The sequence below is a fragment of the Hypanus sabinus genome, chromosome 1 (genome assembly GCF_030144855.1).
Source record: "Hypanus sabinus isolate sHypSab1 chromosome 1, sHypSab1.hap1, whole genome shotgun sequence".
Taxonomy (NCBI): domain Eukaryota; kingdom Metazoa; phylum Chordata; class Chondrichthyes; order Myliobatiformes; family Dasyatidae; genus Hypanus; species Hypanus sabinus.
In genome coordinates, this window is record NC_082706.1 from 100,877,173 (window position 1) to 100,896,496 (window position 19,324).

The 19,324-nt window shown below is 40.3% G+C and overlaps 1 protein-coding gene across 3 annotated transcripts in view; it reads right to left on the bottom strand.

The window, feature by feature from the left end:
* Positions 1-420: 420 nt before the first annotated feature.
* fam91a1 (family with sequence similarity 91 member A1) overlaps positions 421-19,324 on the bottom strand; it is a 98,706-nt gene continuing 79,802 nt past the window's right edge. For 2 of the 3 annotated variants that reach the window (XM_059972891.1, XM_059972880.1), the window contains exons 20-24: positions 16,723-16,875; positions 13,308-13,412; positions 11,189-11,312; positions 6,896-6,965; positions 421-5,889 (exon numbers count right to left, since the gene is read on the bottom strand). In XM_059972891.1, the coding sequence (XP_059828874.1) occupies positions 5,716-5,889; positions 6,896-6,965; positions 11,189-11,312; positions 13,308-13,412; positions 16,723-16,875 (626 nt within the window). In that variant the 3' untranslated portion in view covers positions 421-5,715. The remainder of the gene's footprint in view (positions 5,890-6,895; positions 6,966-11,188; positions 11,313-13,307; positions 13,413-16,722; positions 16,876-19,324) is intronic. The other variant, XM_059972886.1, reaches the window with a different exon arrangement.

Below are 19,324 nucleotides of genomic sequence, written 5' to 3' on the forward strand. Positions count from 1 at the left end.
CTCACACAGGACTGGAATCAATCCTCATCTCCATACAATCCAGGGTTCTGCCTGACTGAGCATTACGTTGATAACCAAGTAATGCTTGATATCAGTACTTGGGCAGCCAATTCACCAGTAAATTAGATGGGAATAAAATAAATGAGGAACTGGACTGCCTAATTCCATTTTTTCGCAGTCAAACAATCTGAGTTATCAACTGTGAATTTAAGTCTTGCTATTCCCAATTATTTCTGTAGTGCCAACTTTCTAACTCGTCACTATGCTATATCTTTATTCTCACTGCCACCCCCATTCATTATTGAAGCTGCATCTGTATTATCCTCATCTCCCTGGCATGTGTTAAGTGACTATTATGTAGCATATAATAGATGTTCAAATTTAAACTGAAAACTACAATTAAAAACAAGTGAAAATAAACACAATTTGATTATGGTTTATAAATTACAAGGACTGATTACACAAACAACTGTAGCATTGCTTAGAATTTTTAAAACACAGTAAGATTTCATCTAAGTTTGCAGTACATTAAAAGGAAAATAAAAGGTTTATTTCATATTTTATAGCCTTGGGACATAGTCTTATATTAAAAGACAGATTTTCCAAAAAGTGATGTTAAGAAGCACTTGATCCAAACGGATGTCAGAACAAATTTCAGGGGATAATTAACCTCGACTTGTTACTATGAAAAAAAATGGAAGAGCTAGTGCCGAAAGGTCCTAACAACTATTGCGGAAAGTTTGCAGCAGGCCTTATGGAATACTGTACCTATAAACATCATAGGAGACCTCAGCCTCAGCTCACAGCTGTAATTTCCAGTGCCAGAATTAAGGAAATATGTAGCGTTCATTTTATGAGAATTTGAGAAACCTTCTCATTAACATAAAGTTCTTCTGAGCAAGGTCCAAGGAGATACTATCAGATAAACATTTGCAATTCCCATCACCCAACACCCCCAATATAGATTCCTGAGAGTTTGAAGGAGAAAGGATTCAAAATATGAATGGAACTAATGCAGATTTTAACATTTCCTAATTGTTCTAACATCAAGGGCATCTTCAAGATGCTTCAAGGGGGTGGCACCCATCACAAAAGCCCCTCACCATTCAGAACACCAAACTTCACATCAATGATGTCAGAGATAGTAAATCTGACTCTGATGCAAACCTGATTCAAGGATTAATGATTTTGAAATAAATTCTGTGTCAACAAATGAAATGAATTCCAGAAAAAAGGCAATTTGGTTTGAAGACCTTTTTATCTGAACTAATGGATTCACTCTTGGTCAGTGCTTAAGTGACTGTAAAGATCTGAAAGCAATGAGAAGTGGAACCAGGCATAACTTGTACCATGAAAGTTACTTATCAGTTGAGATTTGTGGAGCATTAGCAGACATGAAACTTAAGCCGATTATCAAATCTCATTAACATTTATTAGCTACATTTTCCCAAGATAATATCAGAATTTATTTATTTTGAGAACAGGCCTTTCCAACCCTTCGAGCTGCACCATTCAGTTACCCTCGATTTAACCCAACTAATCATAGGATGATTTACAATATTCTGCTTCTCGAGGTGCTGTTCATTTTGTATGCAGTTCATTATGTATGAACTTCACTTCCAGTTCGTTAACTTTTTTTTAAACATCAATTTCCCATGTGGGATAAGGTAATTAGGATTGGAGCAAACATGGTAGGAAGAATCCATCTCCATCCACTCTTTATTTGTCCTTGAAACAGTAATATCTGTGAGTCTTAAGCTTTCTTAATATTGCTAAACATTTAGTAGATGTACTTTGAAGGTAGTATTATGTTTATCGTTCATTGCTATTAAACTATTTTTGCACCACAAGTTTGCTCTAGTCCATAGAATAGCTATAGAATGTTGTAAGTGTGTATTACCTTGCTTAATGCTGATAATGAGAATAATCAATAATATTAGTATATTCAGGTGTGCAATGATTCTGTACTGAATCTTAAATTTTCTGCAGTTTCGCAAAGTTCTCTTTATTAAAAACCCTAAAGAAGCTTCTGGCTTGGGTGATTATTTTTGAGGTGGTGTTTAACTTCCTGCATGCAATGCACTGCGAGGGAAGTAGATACAATGACCAATTAACCTACTAACTGGTACTTCTTTAGACCATAGGTAGAAACCGGAGAAAACCCACATTTTCCAAGGGGAGAACATACAGACACTTTACAGGTGATGTTAGAATTGAACTCCGAACTCAGATGCCGAGCTGTAATATCGTGGCACTAACCACTATGCTACCATGGCGCCTCAACCTCCAAAAGCACTTTTCTTTACTGTGGATCGTCAGCCTCACCATTCAAAACACTTCCAACTGAAGTACTTGGAGTACAACCAGAATTTAACTTTTTCTTTTGCAAAACAAGACAGGTCTACAGAAAAGTAAGAAAGCTACATGATCATTGCCTGCCATTACAGATCACTAGAGTCAATGAACACACACACACACACACACACACACTTGATGTCTACATTAATATGTACATTTTCATAGTTTCTCATATTTCTCTTATTGCTAAGATGATTACTTGGGCATCCACAGGCTGAATGAAATAAAAATAAAGTCAAGGCTATTTCTGAAATTACAATGACTGGTAGTATTTAAATAGCAGATGAACTACAAAAGACATGAACACAAAGTGAATATGAGAACTAACAGGTTTGTTACTAATACAACAGCATCCAGAATCTCGTGCACAACATTGTTGGTCCCCAAAATGTGGGGAAGATAGTGCCAAGGCAAATGTCCTGGTGTAGTTGCCATTTGTTGTAACTGAGACTCAGTGAATTGTCCAATTTGGATAATTGATTTTCCAAAGATTTGGATCAGAACCTTCAAAAAGAATGAAATTAACTTTCAGTAGCAAGTGAATCTGACCATGGATAAACTGCTTTGCAATGGAGTTTAAAAAATAAAGGATCCCTTCTGTGTAAGTCAAATTTTGCGGAATGCAAGCAAACCTTTATTGGTCACCTTATATCCTAAACCATTCCTAGCTTTCAAAAATGAAACAACTTCTGCTAAATTTAAGACAAGTGTCAATCAGTTTCAGTAGTGGATATTAAAAATTCTCAAAAATTATTAAGCAGGAAGGGCACTTACAACTGGCACAGACTCAATGGGACAAATAGCCCCATTTGGTGTCAGAAATACATAGATAATTCAACTGTACTGATGTTGAAGGCATCATGAATTGATGGTTGAAAAAGCAATATTTACTGTTTCTGCCAAAAAGAGAAGACTTGCATTAAATAGAAATATTATAAAGTATATTCAATTTAACTGGAACTTTGCCATTGATTTCACTACAGGATTTGATACTGGTTTCAATATTATAGTACAGGATCCATTAACAAAACTACTTGTTGCAAAACCTGCACACCAAATCAAACCTACCGTCCTTTCTTAATTGAACTTACTGAAAATAGAAAATAATTTCTGGTTTTCAGTGACATTTTGTAGCTTGGCATTGCTGGGGACCAATCTTTGTCATGGATGAGAGCAAAAAAAAATTAGAACTGGTGCATGAAGTCTTCAGCAGGATTATGGATTTGAGGTGTGCTACCAAGTACTTTCCAACCAGCAGTATAGAGGACAAACAACTTAAATTCTATATCACTATTTCATATACAGCCAATGGGAATATAAATGGGTTCCCAGCCAGCTGGGCCTACAACCAGTCTATGAAATGTTGATCCAGATAGTCCACTGGGTCACAGTGAAACAAGAAAATTGATTCTCTATTTGACCATATCAGTGGAAGTGAGATTGTGATCACCATTGTCTGCTGCTCTGTGCCATACAATCACTGTTAGCCCCTATAACTTGCAATTGCAAACAATAGTTGAAAGAAAAGGTTGTATGTATTTTTCCCAAACAGCTTCAAGTGGAAATGCCAAGTAAGCCATTCCATTTTGCCTATCAGCACAAAAGGTCCACAGCAGATGCCATTTCACTGGCTCCTAACTCAACCCTACAACATCTGAACAGCCAGGATGAATTTTATCAACTACAGCTTGGCATTCAATGCTATCTTCCCCTCAAAACGAATGAGTAAGCTTCAAGACCTTAAGTCTCAAAACCTCATTGTGCAACTGGATCCTCAACTTCACTTGCAGACACCAATCTCAGATCGGCAACATCTCCTCCAGAATCACCATCAGTACAAATGCACAGTCCCAAGACCATATTTAAGTTTGCTGATGACACACCACCACTGTCGTAGGCCAAACCTATGGTGGAGAGGAATCAGCATACAGGAGGGAGGTTGAAAATCTGGCTGAGTGGTGCCACAACGAACTCTTACTCAATGTCAAGAAGCTACACACACATGCTGGAGGAACTCAGCAGGCCAGGCAGCATTTATGGAAAAAGGTACAGTCGATGTATCAAACCAAAACCCTTCGGCAGGGTTTTGGCCCTAAACGTCAACTATCCTTTTTTCTATAGATGTTGCCTGGCCTGCTGAGTTCCTTGGAAGATCAGAGGTGGAGTGGGTCAGCAACTTTAAATTCATTGGTATTATCATTTCAGAGGACCTATCCTAGGCACAGCACATGTGCAATTACGAAGAACCACAATAGCGCTGCTATTTCCTTAGAAGTTTGCGAAGATGCAGTATGTCATCTAAAACTTTGACAAACTTCTACAGATGTGTGGTGGAATGTGTACTGACTGGCTGTATCACAGCCTGGTATGGAAAAACCAATGCCCTTGAATGGAAATTCCTATGAAAATAGTGGATTTGGCCAAATCCATTACAGGTAAGGTGCTCCACACCATTGAGCACATCTACACGGAGTGATGTCATAGAAAAGCAGCGTCCACCATGAGGGACTCCCACCAACAAAGTCATACCCTCTTCTCACGGACACCATCGAGAAGGTGGTACAGGAACCTCAGGACTCACTACCACCAAATTCAGGAAAAGTTATTACTCCTCAAACATTAGGTTCTTGAACCAAATGAGAGAACTTCACTTGCCCCATCACTGAATTGCTCCCACAACCCATGGACTCACTTTCAAGGACCTTTCATCTCATCTTCTCGTTATTCATTGCTTTATTATTATTATTTCTTTTCCCCCCACTTACTTTTTGCACTTGCTCAGTTTGTTGTCTTTTGCATATGGTTGTATGCCCAGTTGGTGCAATCTTTCATTGATTCTATTATGGTTATTGGATTTATTGAGTATGCCCACAAGAAAATGAATCTCAGGGTTGTATATAGTGACATATGTACTTTGATAATAAATTTACTTTGACCTTTGAACACCACTCTGGTTGTTTTATCAGAAATTATATTTCCACCATTTTGTACAAGAAAATTAAATCATTAAGAGCCATAGTTTACTTTTAAAACATTATTAAGGTGCTAAATAACCGCATCTATTTGGATCAGCATTTAGAACTTGGCTGCCCTTGGGACTGAGAAGGAGATAGAAGAGAGGGGAAGCAGAAAGAACAAGTGCAATAGACTGGGAACATTGAGGTAGATTAAGAGGCAGAGAGAGGAAAAGAGAAGGGAAAGTTTGAAAGGTAGAAAGAAACTGAGAAAATAAACAGAATAGCTGGGAAGAGAAAAAGGAAGGAGAGAGGAAAAAACAAGTATGGAAGAATTGAAAGAAACAGCACTATCGTCTGACACTTGCTTATTAAGATGTACAGTACAACTATGGAAATGTGTTTAATTAGTTTGGTCCGTGTTCAACCTTGCAATATGTACAGGTAAGGGTGACCGGCTAACCCATTCAGATAGAACACCATCTCTGAAGATCAGGTTCTTGGCTGGAAGAGGAACTCCCGCATCAATGGACGATGTCTGAGGAAATAAAGTTGTCCCATCTGAGTCACCAGTTTCCTAAACACACAACAACAGCAGTTATGTGGAACATTTCACAGAAATACCACACCACAGGTACACCCATTATATTCTATGATTCCTTATCTACCTCATCTGCGCCTTTTGTGAAATTTACACCGAGTTTGGTTCAGGAGTTTGTTTGCCATGGAGGTGGGGGTGAGGGGAGAGGGGAGGCAGAAGGAATGCACATCTCACTCCAGCAATGCACATCTTACTCCTACTTTTAAGAAGGAGCTGGAGAAAAACATGTAGAGGAAAAGACTATTGTCAAAATGGTGGGAGGAGACAGCCAGTGTAGAGCACAAACAGTACAATGTTTAAAGTTCGGCCAAATGACTTGTTTCAAAGCAATTTTGAAACGTCTGCACAATTGATTTGATAGGCATTGAGGTGCTGGAAGTTAATGCTGAGACAATAGGTCAATATCATACTCCCAGCCAATTGCGTCACTGTTAGCTCCCAACACACTCCATTCCACATTTTGGGTCCCATTTCAACTAAAAACTTATGCATTATCTCCCCACAGCCATTCCAGCTATGAATCCAACATTGACTAGTTTAATTCCAGTGTGAACTAGTTTAATGGTAATTTGGAGTAACAAACTTCTGGAGAAACTCAGTGGCTAGAGGAAAATCTGTGCAATGAAAAGAACTGTTGACATTACCGGTCAAAATCCTACATCAGCACAAATGTCAACAACTCCTTTACTCCTACAGGAAGGATACTTTCCCTCTTACTCAATCAGCAGAGTTTTTCCAGCAGGTCGTTTGCTACTCCAGACTGCAGCACTTGCAGTCTCTTGTGTCTCAATGGGTGAACTTAGTTTGCCAAATCCAAAACTTGTTATTGTTATACCCAAGAGTAGATTTTCAGTCTGGATTTGAAACCATATCTCAAAGGAAATAGAGTTCTGTCTAAGTCTTCTCCATATCCCAATAACATGTGCTACAAAAAAAATCAAACAGCTCTGTAAACGTTTGAATGCAAGCACCAAATTTATACCTGGAATGACTGTACAAAGCTGAGAACTTGCAGGGATAATTTCCTACTGGAATGCAAGAGTTTCTGAAGGCTGTGGAAAAATGATAATCATTATTGGTTTATTTTTGTCACATATCAAGATACAATGACAACACAGTATATTAAGAATCTGCACAGGCAAGATAAATAGAGCAAATATGTCTACTTAGAGCACCGACTTCCGTTTATAAGGACAAAGGGTCTAAATTGTTATGGAAGATTAATGAACAATTTGGAGCAGGCAGCTAGAATGGGGAATTTTTAAATGCTTTTACAGGTTTTAAACTCTGCCAACACATCAAATAGATACCAGAATTATATTATAAACTGTAAACTTAATCCAAGCCCTGTACTCCATAAGCAACAGCTGCAACTCTGCACCCCCCCCCCCCCACTTTTGATAGTTTGAGCTATCCTTACAAATTGAACTGCTTTAACTCATCCAAGAATGTCAGATTTGCATAATCTAAATCCTCTATCTGCAGCAACTTGTCCAAAGGTAAGCCAGTACCAAGTAATAACATTTAAAACCATTGTAAAACAGTAGCATGGGTCACCCGGAAGCCTAATGGTCTGTAATTCTAGAACCAATAATGCTGTCTAAGTATTTGAACTGACCCTTAACAACAATTTACATTTAACTTTGGGTTAAGCTTTGAGCACATTACCCCAGTATTGATTAATATTTCAACATTAGGGGTATCTCACTATCTCCTTCTCATGCACCCTCTCAGCACAACACCACAGCTTAATTTATTGGCTCATACTAGATTGAAAGGGTTATTGGGTTTTCTGTCTTTTGTTTAATGGTAAAGAGAATTTCAAGCTGCAATGTCCTTTAAGGCTGTGGCTCAAACTTACTTCTTATTTTAAGTTCATAGGGATGACTTTTGGGGCAATGTTGGAGAATTAAGGGCAGGGATGTGGGGAGTTAGAAGTAAGGGTCAGTAAATGAAAAGTCAAAGGCAGAACCTGGAGTCTGGACTCCATGATAGACAGCCAGTGATCCCTGTGAACAAATGTCAGGTCAGAAGGCACTGAGATAAAGAACAGCGACCCATATGGTCAATGACCAAAGTTGACAGGCTCAACGGACGACAGTGGAGAAACCTACATGTTGGGAAGTCCTGGGATTGGAGGTCTACATCAGCAGGAGGAGCAAGGGCCAGGAAATTCCCACCCTCTCGGTAGTGAGTCCTGGGGTTGGGGGTCCATGTGCAACCAGAGCTCAAAGCCCCATGATACGTGGGTGAGAGAGTGAGTGAGAGACACAGAAAGAAAAGGGGCTTATTTGCTGTTATTTTGTTGTGTTTATAATGTGTTGCTGTTGCTTATGTTGCTTTGCTGAACATTGTGGGAACGTGTGCTGACACTTGCTGTCCCAGAACATTGTTACATTATGTTGGTCGTTAATGCAAATGGCACTGTGTTTCGATGTATGAATGACAAATAAATGTAAAATAAGTGAATCTGAAGTACACCCAATAAGTGATTTACATTTAGATTACGATTGAATAATTCTGTTCATAACCTGACAAACCACCAATGTGATAGGATTAACTTTATGCAAGCATGAGTTTTGAGAAATAATAGTAGTGTGATCACTCGAGTCCAGTATGATGTTCTCTTCAGACTGGTTTATTGGTGGGTCCAATCCAGGATCCAAGTATTCCAGTGCAGTGTGGGGAAGAGCAAGTGGTGGCTGGGTTTTCTGGTTGTTCAGTTTCTCCTTTCCCAGCTGCAGCTTGTTCTCCTGTAGCACAGCTCCCTCTTAAACAGATTTAAGATGTAATGGTGTATTTCATCAAGCTGATTTTGATGTCAACTTTGAAGCATTTTTTTTTGCCCACCAGGGGCACACTGACCTTCCTTCAACTGGAAGTAAAGGATCTGTTTGTGAGACGTGAGTAATGCATCCGGATGACATAACCTATCCATCAGAGTTGGTATTGTTTTATCGTGGTGGAGATGCTTTTCACGTTGGCCTTCTTTATTGTTAATGCAGCTGCCCTTCCAGCTGATCCTCAAAATCTTTCTGCGGGATCTTTGGTGTTATTGTTCCAGGGCTTTCAGATGTCTACTACGTTACAGGTGGTCCATGATTCAGTTCCATACAGTAAGCAGGAACTACAACTCAAAGGTTTTGTTTGCAGCTGTAGGTCGCAGTCTTCAAAGACTTTTCTGTAATCTTGCACAGACTCAATCAGCACTACTTGGGTGTTAGTTAATATCAGAGTTCATACCTGATTTCGATGAGAGAATGCCCAAGATAGGGAAAGCGGTCTACATTTTCAAGGGTGATATCGTCAGCTTTTACGGACAGCTGGTTGGGTCACGGCTGACATATTACCTATGTCTATATTCAAGACAAGACCCAGGACCCTATATGCCTTAGCAAAGGCATTCAGGATACATTAGAAGTCTTCAGAGTGTGCTGTGATGGTTATCATCCATATACTAAAATTCCATGAATGCAGTGGTGCTGGCCTTGTTCTTGGCTTTCCCCAGTCGAGGCCTGAAAGTGCTCTTTCATGACAGTGTCAAGCAGGCTCTTGAGTTTTAATCGTGGTATGGTCTGCTTCTTATGAAATCTTTAGCAATCGTTTCTACCAATCATGGCCCTTGTGATATTCACATCACAGTGATCCTTAGCTTAACCAATGATATAGTCAATGAGATGTCGCCAAATTGACTTGAATTTGATTTTTTGCTGGCTGAAGAGAATGCTCGTTATGATAAGATTGTATTCAGCACATATGGTGAGAAGTAGTACAGACAGTCCCCAGGTTACGAACGAGTTCTGCCCGAGTCCGTCTTTAAGTCGGATTTGTACGTAAGTAGGAACAAGTACATCCGGTATTATTTAGCGTCAGTTAGTCAAATGTTTGTCTTAATATATATTTTACCTTTCTATGCATATAAAACACTTAAAAATTCAATAATTAAAACCACTGCGTTGCTTAATAATAATTGTAGCTTTCATCGGGGCAGAGCCTTTCACATGCTCCATTATTCTCACATTATCCTTTAAAATTGTTCCGATCGTTGACCGACTGTAGCTTAACGCTTTTCCAATGACCGATGGCATTTCACCTCTTTCCAAACGCTTTATTATTTCCATTTTATTTTCAATCGCAATTGCTTCCCATCAATGGAACAGAATCACTGCGGGCGGCGGGTCCTGACCTCCGCTGGCTCCCGAGGTCCGCTGGGTTCGAAGGTCCACCACACTGAGACAGGTTAAACGGGACAAGTGGGGGCTGTGCTTGGTTTGATCCTCCACATTATTCTGCGTGGGAATTTAAACTAGGGGTGGCAGTGTTTTTTTTTTAGAGATCGAGTTGCTAGCTCAACATCTGCCCAGCACAGGAGCGGTCTGTCACTGGATCGAACTCGGGAATCTCCGTTCTCCAGCTCGGCCCAGTGATCTCACTTTGCCACCAGCCGATCGAAACGGGGGGGGGGGTGGTGGTGGTAGTCAGGGTGAATCTTGCTAAGAAAAATTTAAGCCAAATACAAAGTTACACACGCAACAGAGTGTCAACGGCAACGACTTAAAATGTCGGATGGTGTTCTCCTTCCTTGGTTCTTAAGTACAAGTTATCCATGAGTTGGACATTCGTAACTCAGGGACTACCTGTACTTCATTTATGTTGACGTTGCCAAAGCCTTAATTTCCTATGGTACACTTCCAAAGGCTGAAGTCCTGGGTGACCGTGGTATTGAATTCCCTGAACACAATTCTCTTATTCTCCCTGGGGGATGTTCAACAGTGTTACATCTAGGCAAGCATAGAATGCCTCTTCCTACAAGTCTCTAAAAAGTGGCATTTTACACTTTTGAGAATTACTGTGTAGATATTACATCTTAAATGTGAGAGTGCATTTGTGGGCACGTGCATGCAAGTAACAAAGAACCTGAAATAATGCACTTACAGAATTGTACCACATTTGATGGAAATGAAGAAATATGAGATTCTCCTCCCTGCAGCTGAGGTGACAAGGAGGAAAACAAGTCCTGCATTTCTATGATGCCTTTCACAGACACAGGACACCATCACAGACTTTGCCTGCAGTCCACGCAATATTTCAGAGATGCAATCTCAACCAGTTGTCAGAAATGTGGAAGTCAATGTGCACAGTTAAACTCCCATAAACAGAAATATAATGCAAGGAAAGGGCTGAGCCCATTAAGAGCCAGGACATGCACAACTGCTTCTGTTTGTACCGTGTCATTCAATGTGAGATAAAGAAATAAAATAGAGAAAAAAATTACCTCTCCTTCCCACACAATCCATGAGCAGCAATTTTCTGACAAACTCTTCTGTTCAGTTCTGAAACAAAGAGTGGGATTCCAAAGCACAGCTCCAGAGGAATCCAATCCTGCTCAGTCGTCGAGGCTAGAAAATTACATTATTATTAATCTCACTACAATATTCTCCCCTCATTTTGGGACAGCATTTATGGATAACAGGAGTAATCTATTGCTGAGGAATTGAGGATATAAAAAAATCATTTTGAATCTATGTAACCTCTGGCTAAGAGAATAATTGGGACTGAATAGGAATTTTTGAACTGAAGTAAACTGTCTTCAGCAGTTAGCTAAAACCGGCTTATACCAGTTCTCCCCGGTTTGCAGAGAGACACAGAGTTTGATAACATTGTACATTATACCTTCATTTGAGTAGGGGAGGAGGACTTACCAATAAGGACAGGAATGAACATCCATCTGTAATTAAGTCAGGGCCTAGCAAAGGGAATAACTGATAAGGACTGGACAGCACATTCATCCGTAATTAAGCCTTGATCTAGCGGACTCTCTTATCTGTAACTCAGCTTCTCACCAACAGACTTGGTGGGCGTACCAGTTCAAATGACATTTTGCAACAGTAATGCATGGGGCTTACTATGTATAAATATACGGCTGTAACCAGAGAGAGTGGGCCCACTTGTCGGATAGTGGCAGTACTTACATGCCTTCCCTCTGACAACTGGGTCTCATGCTCCTGCAGAAGGGTGCGCAATAAACTGTTGTAACTATAAGAAGTTGGTTTCCCGAGTTTTATTCAGATTCATCTTTAACATTGCTGCTGGCCTTTTAGGCCATGGGCCTTTCTGCATTTGACACATTCAACAACTTGTAGACATTCCATGCCTTTTCACAAAATGAAACAACACACAGATCTTCATGAGGGGAAGAACAAAATCTGACAGGGAGCCATTAGGATAACTCAATAAAATCTTCATCAAAGGGATAATTTGGGAGGAGGATTGCAAACTGAAGCTGATAGACGGGTTTAATAATTCCACGTTAAGGCAACTACGTGTTCCCCAACTAGAAGAGAGCCACAGTGTCACGGGAAAGCAGCATCCACCATCAGGGACCCTCACAACCCAGGTCACACACTATTCTCGCTGATTCCATCAGGGAGGTAGTACAAGAACCTTGGGACTCTCAGCACCAAGTTCATGAACAATTATTACCTCTCAATCAACAGGCTCTTGAACCAGAGGGGATAACTTCACTAAACTTCAGTTGTTCCATCATCACAAAACTGTTCCCACAACCTGTGGACTTATTTCCAAGGACTTTTCATCTCATGTTCTCGATATTTATTGCTAATTTACTTAATGTTATCATTTCTTGTTTTCTCTTTTGTATTTATATATTTTTTGTCTTGTGCACACTGGCCATTCACCCAGTAGGGTGCAGTCTTTCATTGATTCTATTATGGATATTGGATTTACTGAGTATGCCCACAAGAAAACAAATCTCAGGGCTGTATATGATGACATATATATATTCTAACAATACATTTTCTTTGAACTTTGTATCCAGATCAAGTTTCTTTAAAACTTTATTCTTGCTTGGGTGGGGATGATCACTGGCACAGATGGGCACTATTTATTGCTCAGTGACAAATGCTAGATTAAGTGGTTATCAGCCACCTTCTTAAATCACCACAGTCCACACCAATGGAGAGATTTCAGGATTTTTAACCAAAGACCATGAAGGCATGACAATATGTTAAATATGGAAGCAAAGTAATTGTGCATCCCGGACATAATGATCCTGACCCAGATCTGGGCCGTACCTTCCAAATATCTGGACCTGACTTGCACTACCGTACTTTCCCTTTTCTATTTTCTAATTATGATTTATAATTTAAATTTTTATCATATTTACTTTGATTTGAACTTCAGGGAGCACGAAGAGCAGAAACAATTATCACTGTGATGATTGTACGCTCTAGTATCAATTGTTTGGTGACAATAAGGTATTTGTAATGTATTTGTAATGCCCTTGTACTTCCAATTGCTCATGTTTGTGTGCTTATAAATTTTTTGATTGCAAATGTTGGCAGAAAATGAGCATTCTTAAGATTTGTCTTTACCTTCAAAAGTTCTTTTGACTGCAGAATCAGACACGGGCTCATCTGTTACCAACTCAAATGACTCTGTGCTGCCTTGTACAGAACCAGACGAGGATTCAAACTCTTCTGCAAAATAATCACATACATATTAGAAAATCTTATTTTAAAAATAAGGATTTTGATAAAGTGGGGCTTGCGGATGATAATGTCTTGGAACATAAATGGTAGGTAGTCTGACTCTTGTAGATGGTCAATACCTGCGTGGCACGAGTGTTACTGCCACTTGTCGGCTCATGCCTGAATGCCTCCTGAGTCATGCTGCATGAAGATGTTGATTGCTTTCATCGAGAATTTTGAAACTTGTTTTTAAATTATTTTTGGGATATGAATACTATTAGCAAGAACAGCATTTATGTGCCTTGAGGTGATGGTGGCAGTGGTGAGGCATCATGACATTGTGCAGTTAAGAGCAACCAGAGTTACTTTACATGACTGACCTCCAAATCACAAATCTGGGAGCTAATAAGCCCCTCAATCTATGACTAGCTGTAATATTGCAATTACAAATTGTGACAGGATGTTTAAGAGGTGAAGGATTACTTGGCTTAGATAGAAACCACACATATTCTTATATTTCTGTTACTTGTGACAAGCTCTTTGCGATGTAACAGAAATGAAGTTCCAACTACCCCATGAGCCTCTGTATTCAGCACATCATTCTATGCAATTTCTGCTATCTATAACAAAATGTACTGTTAAGCATAGCGTTCCCTTCCCCACCTCCCCACTCTCCACTCCACTCCCTCACACACTTATCCCTCCCCACTGACCTGCCTCACGGCACTTTACCCTGTAAGTATCACACCACATTCAGAACATTGAGTAGTTTTTGGCCCCGTATCTTAGGAAGGATATACTGGCATTGAAGAGGTCCAGAAGTGGTCAAGAATGATCCCAGAATGAAAGCATAAACTTTGAGGAGCATTCGATGGCTCTGGGTCTGTAATCAATGGAGCTTAAAAGAATCAGGTGGAATCGCATTGAAACCTAAATAATGAAAATCCTAGATAGGATGGATTATGTGGAGAGGATGTTTCTGGTAGTAGGGGAGTCTAGGGTCAAAGGGCACAGGCTCAGAAGAGAAGGAGGTCTCTTTAGAACAGATGAGAAGGAACTTCTTTAGCCGGAGGGTGGTGAATTTGTGGAATTCATTGCCACGGATGGCTGTGGGGGCCAAATTAATGGGCATTTTTAAAGTAGAGGGTGATAGGTTCTTGATTAATAAGTTTCAATGACTACAAGGAGAATGGGGTTGAGGGGAAAATATATCAGCCATGATAGAACAGTAGAGTATTCTTGATGGGCTGAATGGCCTAAATCTGCTCTTGCGTCTTATGGTTTTAAATGCTGCAACTGTCCTTACACCTTTCCCAGCCTCTTACATCATTAAATCTTCCCCTACCCACAAACCTTCCCCTTCACCTGGTATCAAACCGTCACCAGCTAGCTTGTACTCTTCCCTGACCCTCCCCATTCCTTTTTGTTCTAGCTTCAGTCCCCTCTCCTTCCAGTCATGATGAAGAGTCTCTGCCTGCAATGTTGAGTCTTTGTTCCCCTCCACAGATGCTGTCTGACCTGCTGCGTTGCCCTAGCATTTTGTGTGTGCTGCTCAGGATTTTGCAGCACCTACAGAATCTCATGTTCAGATAGATCAGAAGTGGCCTCGCAGTTGTAGCAAATTTGAACAAATGAACAAGACAACCAGAAAACACCTGTATTTGCATTCCATCATCAGTGATGGGAGGACCACAGGGTGAAAGCACAGCTTGGGTGAAAATATTTTGTGGCACCAAAATGTACTAGCAGGACAGATCATTTTTAAGAGTTCAACAAGGTAGGTAAACATTTAAATTGTGCCTTTTAAGACTGCAAAACTTTCGTAAGTGCTTTCCAAGCAATGAAGTGTTTCTAGTTATTACTGCAATTTAGCAAAACTCAACAATCAATCAACACACAGCAACTGTGTTGGGAATTTTGGAGAAGGACAGAAGTAATGCCTAGATAGCAAGGGTACATTCTGATCTTTAAATAATCCATAGGATCTTAATATCCTTTTTAAAAGACTGATGAGATCTGAGTTCAACATATCATTCAAATGAAGTGCCTCTGACAGTGCAGTTTTTTTGGAACAGGTCTTGAATCCTTGGCCTGACTGAGAAAGGAGTGGTGTCCCTGAGTTACAGGAGTGCACTAAACATAATAACAAGACCTGAGCAGATTTTAAGTGATCAAAGGGAAGCACAGATTAATGTAGTAGTACACTTAACAAGATCAGACTGGCTTTTGTTCTGTCTCAGAGAGGACCTAAAATTGTATCTTTGGCTCATATGTTCCCTCAGCTCATAACCATAACACACGAATGAATCGTTTAGCTGTAGCCCTGACTTTCAAAAGATCACATCAATTGCATTCAATGAAAGCACTGAAGAAACTGTAAGATTATAATCTCATGATTAGGAAATTCAACTAATTTATGTGACATTAAAGCTTTTGGAAATTTTATAAATCTCACAAATTACAATGTTAAACCAATATATAATCAATGACCCAACACAGAATTTACTATAGACATGAGCCAACATCTTCCGTACCACAGGAGCTTTCTCTAAATCTAGTCCATGACTTTTTAAATCAATATGTTCTTCAATATATATCCTTCCCATAGCTATCTTGTTTATCCTTGAAAACATTCACATCAGTTCTCATTCCCATAAACGCTTTACCCAGAGTACTTTTGAGTACCTGAAAAGTATAGCAGCACAGAGCTGAGCCTGAAGGCATTTAATGGTATCAGTCAAGGTTCATCCGGTGAGCAACTCAATCCAAGGTCAGAGGATCTAGCTCTAGGTTCCAGAAACTTCAGCAAAAAAAAAGTTAACATCCCCAATGTAGTAGAGTCAGAGTTTTGTAGAACAATACTCTAATTAAAGAACAAAGTTTCCTATGAATGGCCTAACATTAATTGCTCAGCTAAAATCTGATCTGGATATCACATCTGTAAACTGGCTGTAATATTTCTTTCCTCGCAACTATGACTACATTTTAAGATAATATGCTTGGTTATGAAGAACTTCGGAATTTCTCGAGGTCCTGTGGAGATTAACCTTCAAGAAAAGCTAAACAATAACTTAAGACTAAAAGAAACAGGGTGTGTAAAGTCAGACAATACTTGAAGACTCACATGGAGCTGGACAGAAGCCTCTTCCTTCCCATAAATCTACACCCTCACCATTCAAATGCCCCTCATTATTGTGCCATTTTATGACAATTTTGTGATTTATTTTTGTGGTTCCTCAGGATATTCACCATTTCTAAAACTGTTGGACAACTGCATTTCCAAAGTAGTTCTGGCTATGATGAGCTGAACTTTGTGTACCTTTCTCATCCAGGTCTTCACTGGGTTGTCTCCCACTGCTGCGCCGAGCTCGAGGATTCAGCATGTTTACAAACCCACAAAAGTGGTCCAAATCCACTTTTGCCCTCAGTGCTTTCAAAGCTCGATGCGAGCACATGTTACTCCGGGAAAATTCTGCAATAATCCAAAGGAAAAGAGTTAAAAGAGAAGTTAATCAAAGTAACATATGCAGTGGTTATGGAAAACCTTTGACCAACACACACTATAATGCTGGAGGAACTCAGCAGGCCAGGCAGCATCTGTGGAAAAGAGTAAACAGTCGACATTCTGATGAAGGGTCTCAGCCCTTTATTAGGGGAGGAAACCTGAGCACACAGAGGAAATCCACACATTCCACAGGAGGATGTACACACTCCTTATAGATGATGCTGGAATTGAACTCCGACACCCCAAGCTGCAATAGCATTTGCACTAACCGCTACGTTGCCAGTCTTTGCATCTTACATATTAAAAAAGTGAAAAAGATAGTAAGATTCATTATGTAAAAGACTGATGACACTGGACAGCTGAATTATACATTACTGTTCTGAAAATGAAGAAAATTGAAGGGTGCACGAATTTTAGTACATCTTAAAGCAGTCAGGAGGTTGAAGATGTCTTAGATGAGAGTTTTGAAGAGGTGGTCACACCCAGAGTACAGACTTCGGACAGTGGATGGGTGACCACCAGGAGAGGTAAGGAGATTAAGAAGTCAATGCAGGGTTCCCTGTGACCGTTCCCCTCAGCAACAGATATACCCCTTTGGATACTGTGCAGAGGGGGGGGTGAGAATGACCTATCAGAGCATAGTAGCATCAGCCAGACTGGTGCCACTGTGGCTGGCTCTGAGGCCACAGGGAAGGGTAAAGCTAGGCACTGCAGTAGTTATACAGGATAGTTAGGGAGACAGAAAGGAGATTTGGTGGCTGCAGAAGAGACACCAGGATGTTGTGCTGCCTCCCAGATGCCAGGAACGGCTGCAAGATATTCTCAAGGGGGAGGGGGTACAGCCAGATGTCGTGGTGCACATTGGCACCAATGACATAGGCAGACAAGAAGAAAAGATTCTACGCAGTGAGTATAGAGAGTTAGGAAGGAGGTTGAAGAGAATGGCTCCAAGATCGTAATCTCCAGATTATTCCTGTACGACGGGCTAGTGCAGCTAGGAATGGGGTGACAGTGACTGGGTTACAAATTCCTGGATCACTGGAACCTTTTCTGAGAAAGGGTGACCTGTACAAAAGGGATGGGTTGAAACTGAACTGGAAGGGAACCAATATCCTGGCCACGAGGTTTGCTGATGCTACTCAGGTGAGTGTAAACGAATTGTGCAGGGGGCTGGGAACTGGAGCCCCAGGTAAGGCAAGGTTTGGATGAGAAGGTAGATTTCAGCAAATGTATTGAAAAGCAAAATCGAAATAACAGGCATGATGGGTTGGATAGCTTGAAGTGTGTATATTTTAATGCTGGGAGTATTAGGGGTAAAAGTAATGAACTTAGAGCATGGATCAGTACGTGGAACTACGATATTGTAGCCATTACTTAAACTTGGCTGAGAGAGGGGCAGGAATGGGTGATTAATGTACTAAGTTTTCGAAGTTTTAGAAAAGATAGAGGTGGAAGTAAAAGAGGTGGGAGAGTTGCACTACTAATCAGAGACAATACCACAGCTGTACTCAGAGGAGACATAATGGAGGGGTCAGATGCTGAGTCCATTTGGGTGGAACTCAGGAATAAGAAGGGTGCAATCACACTGATGGGATTGTACTACAGACTCCCTAATAGCCAACTGGTCACTGAGGAACAGGTATGTGACCAGATTAAGGAAATGTGTAAAAATATCAGAGTCATGGGGGGATTTCAACTCTCCCAATGTAAACTGGGACCTTTTCAGTGTAAGGGGTTTAGGTGGGGCAGAATTTGTTAAGTGTACTCAGGAAGGTTTTTTTAAATCAATATGTGGATGATTCCACTACAGGAGGGGCTGTACTGGACCCTTGGGCAATGAGCCTGGCCAAGTGACTGACCTTTCAATGGGTGAACAGGTAGGTAACAGTGACCACAATCCTTAACTTTCAGGAGAGCTAGAGATAAGGATAGATATGGTCCTTGTGGGAGAGTTTTAAATTGGAGTAGGGCAAATTATGAAGGTATTAGGTGGGGACTACAAAGCATTAATTGGGAACACCTTTTCTCTGGCTAGCCCACATCAGACATGTGGAGGACATTTCACAGAGTACAAGATAAATATGTTCCTGTTAGGACAGGGATGGGAAGACATGAAAACCCTGGATGTCCAGAGAGATGATGATTTTAGTCAAGAAGAAAAAGGAAAAATATAAAGGCAGCAAAGAACTAAAGAAGGGAATTAGGAGAGTCAGGAGAGGCCATGAAAAGTCTTTGGTAAGTAGGATTACGGTGAATTCCACCTAAAGCATTCTATACAGACACATCATGAGTAAGAGGATAACTAGGGAGAGGGTAGGACCACTCACGGATAAAGGGAGGAACATTTGCTTGGATACTGAGAATGTGAGTAAGGTACTTAACGGTACTTTGCTTGTATTTATCAAGGAAAAGGATA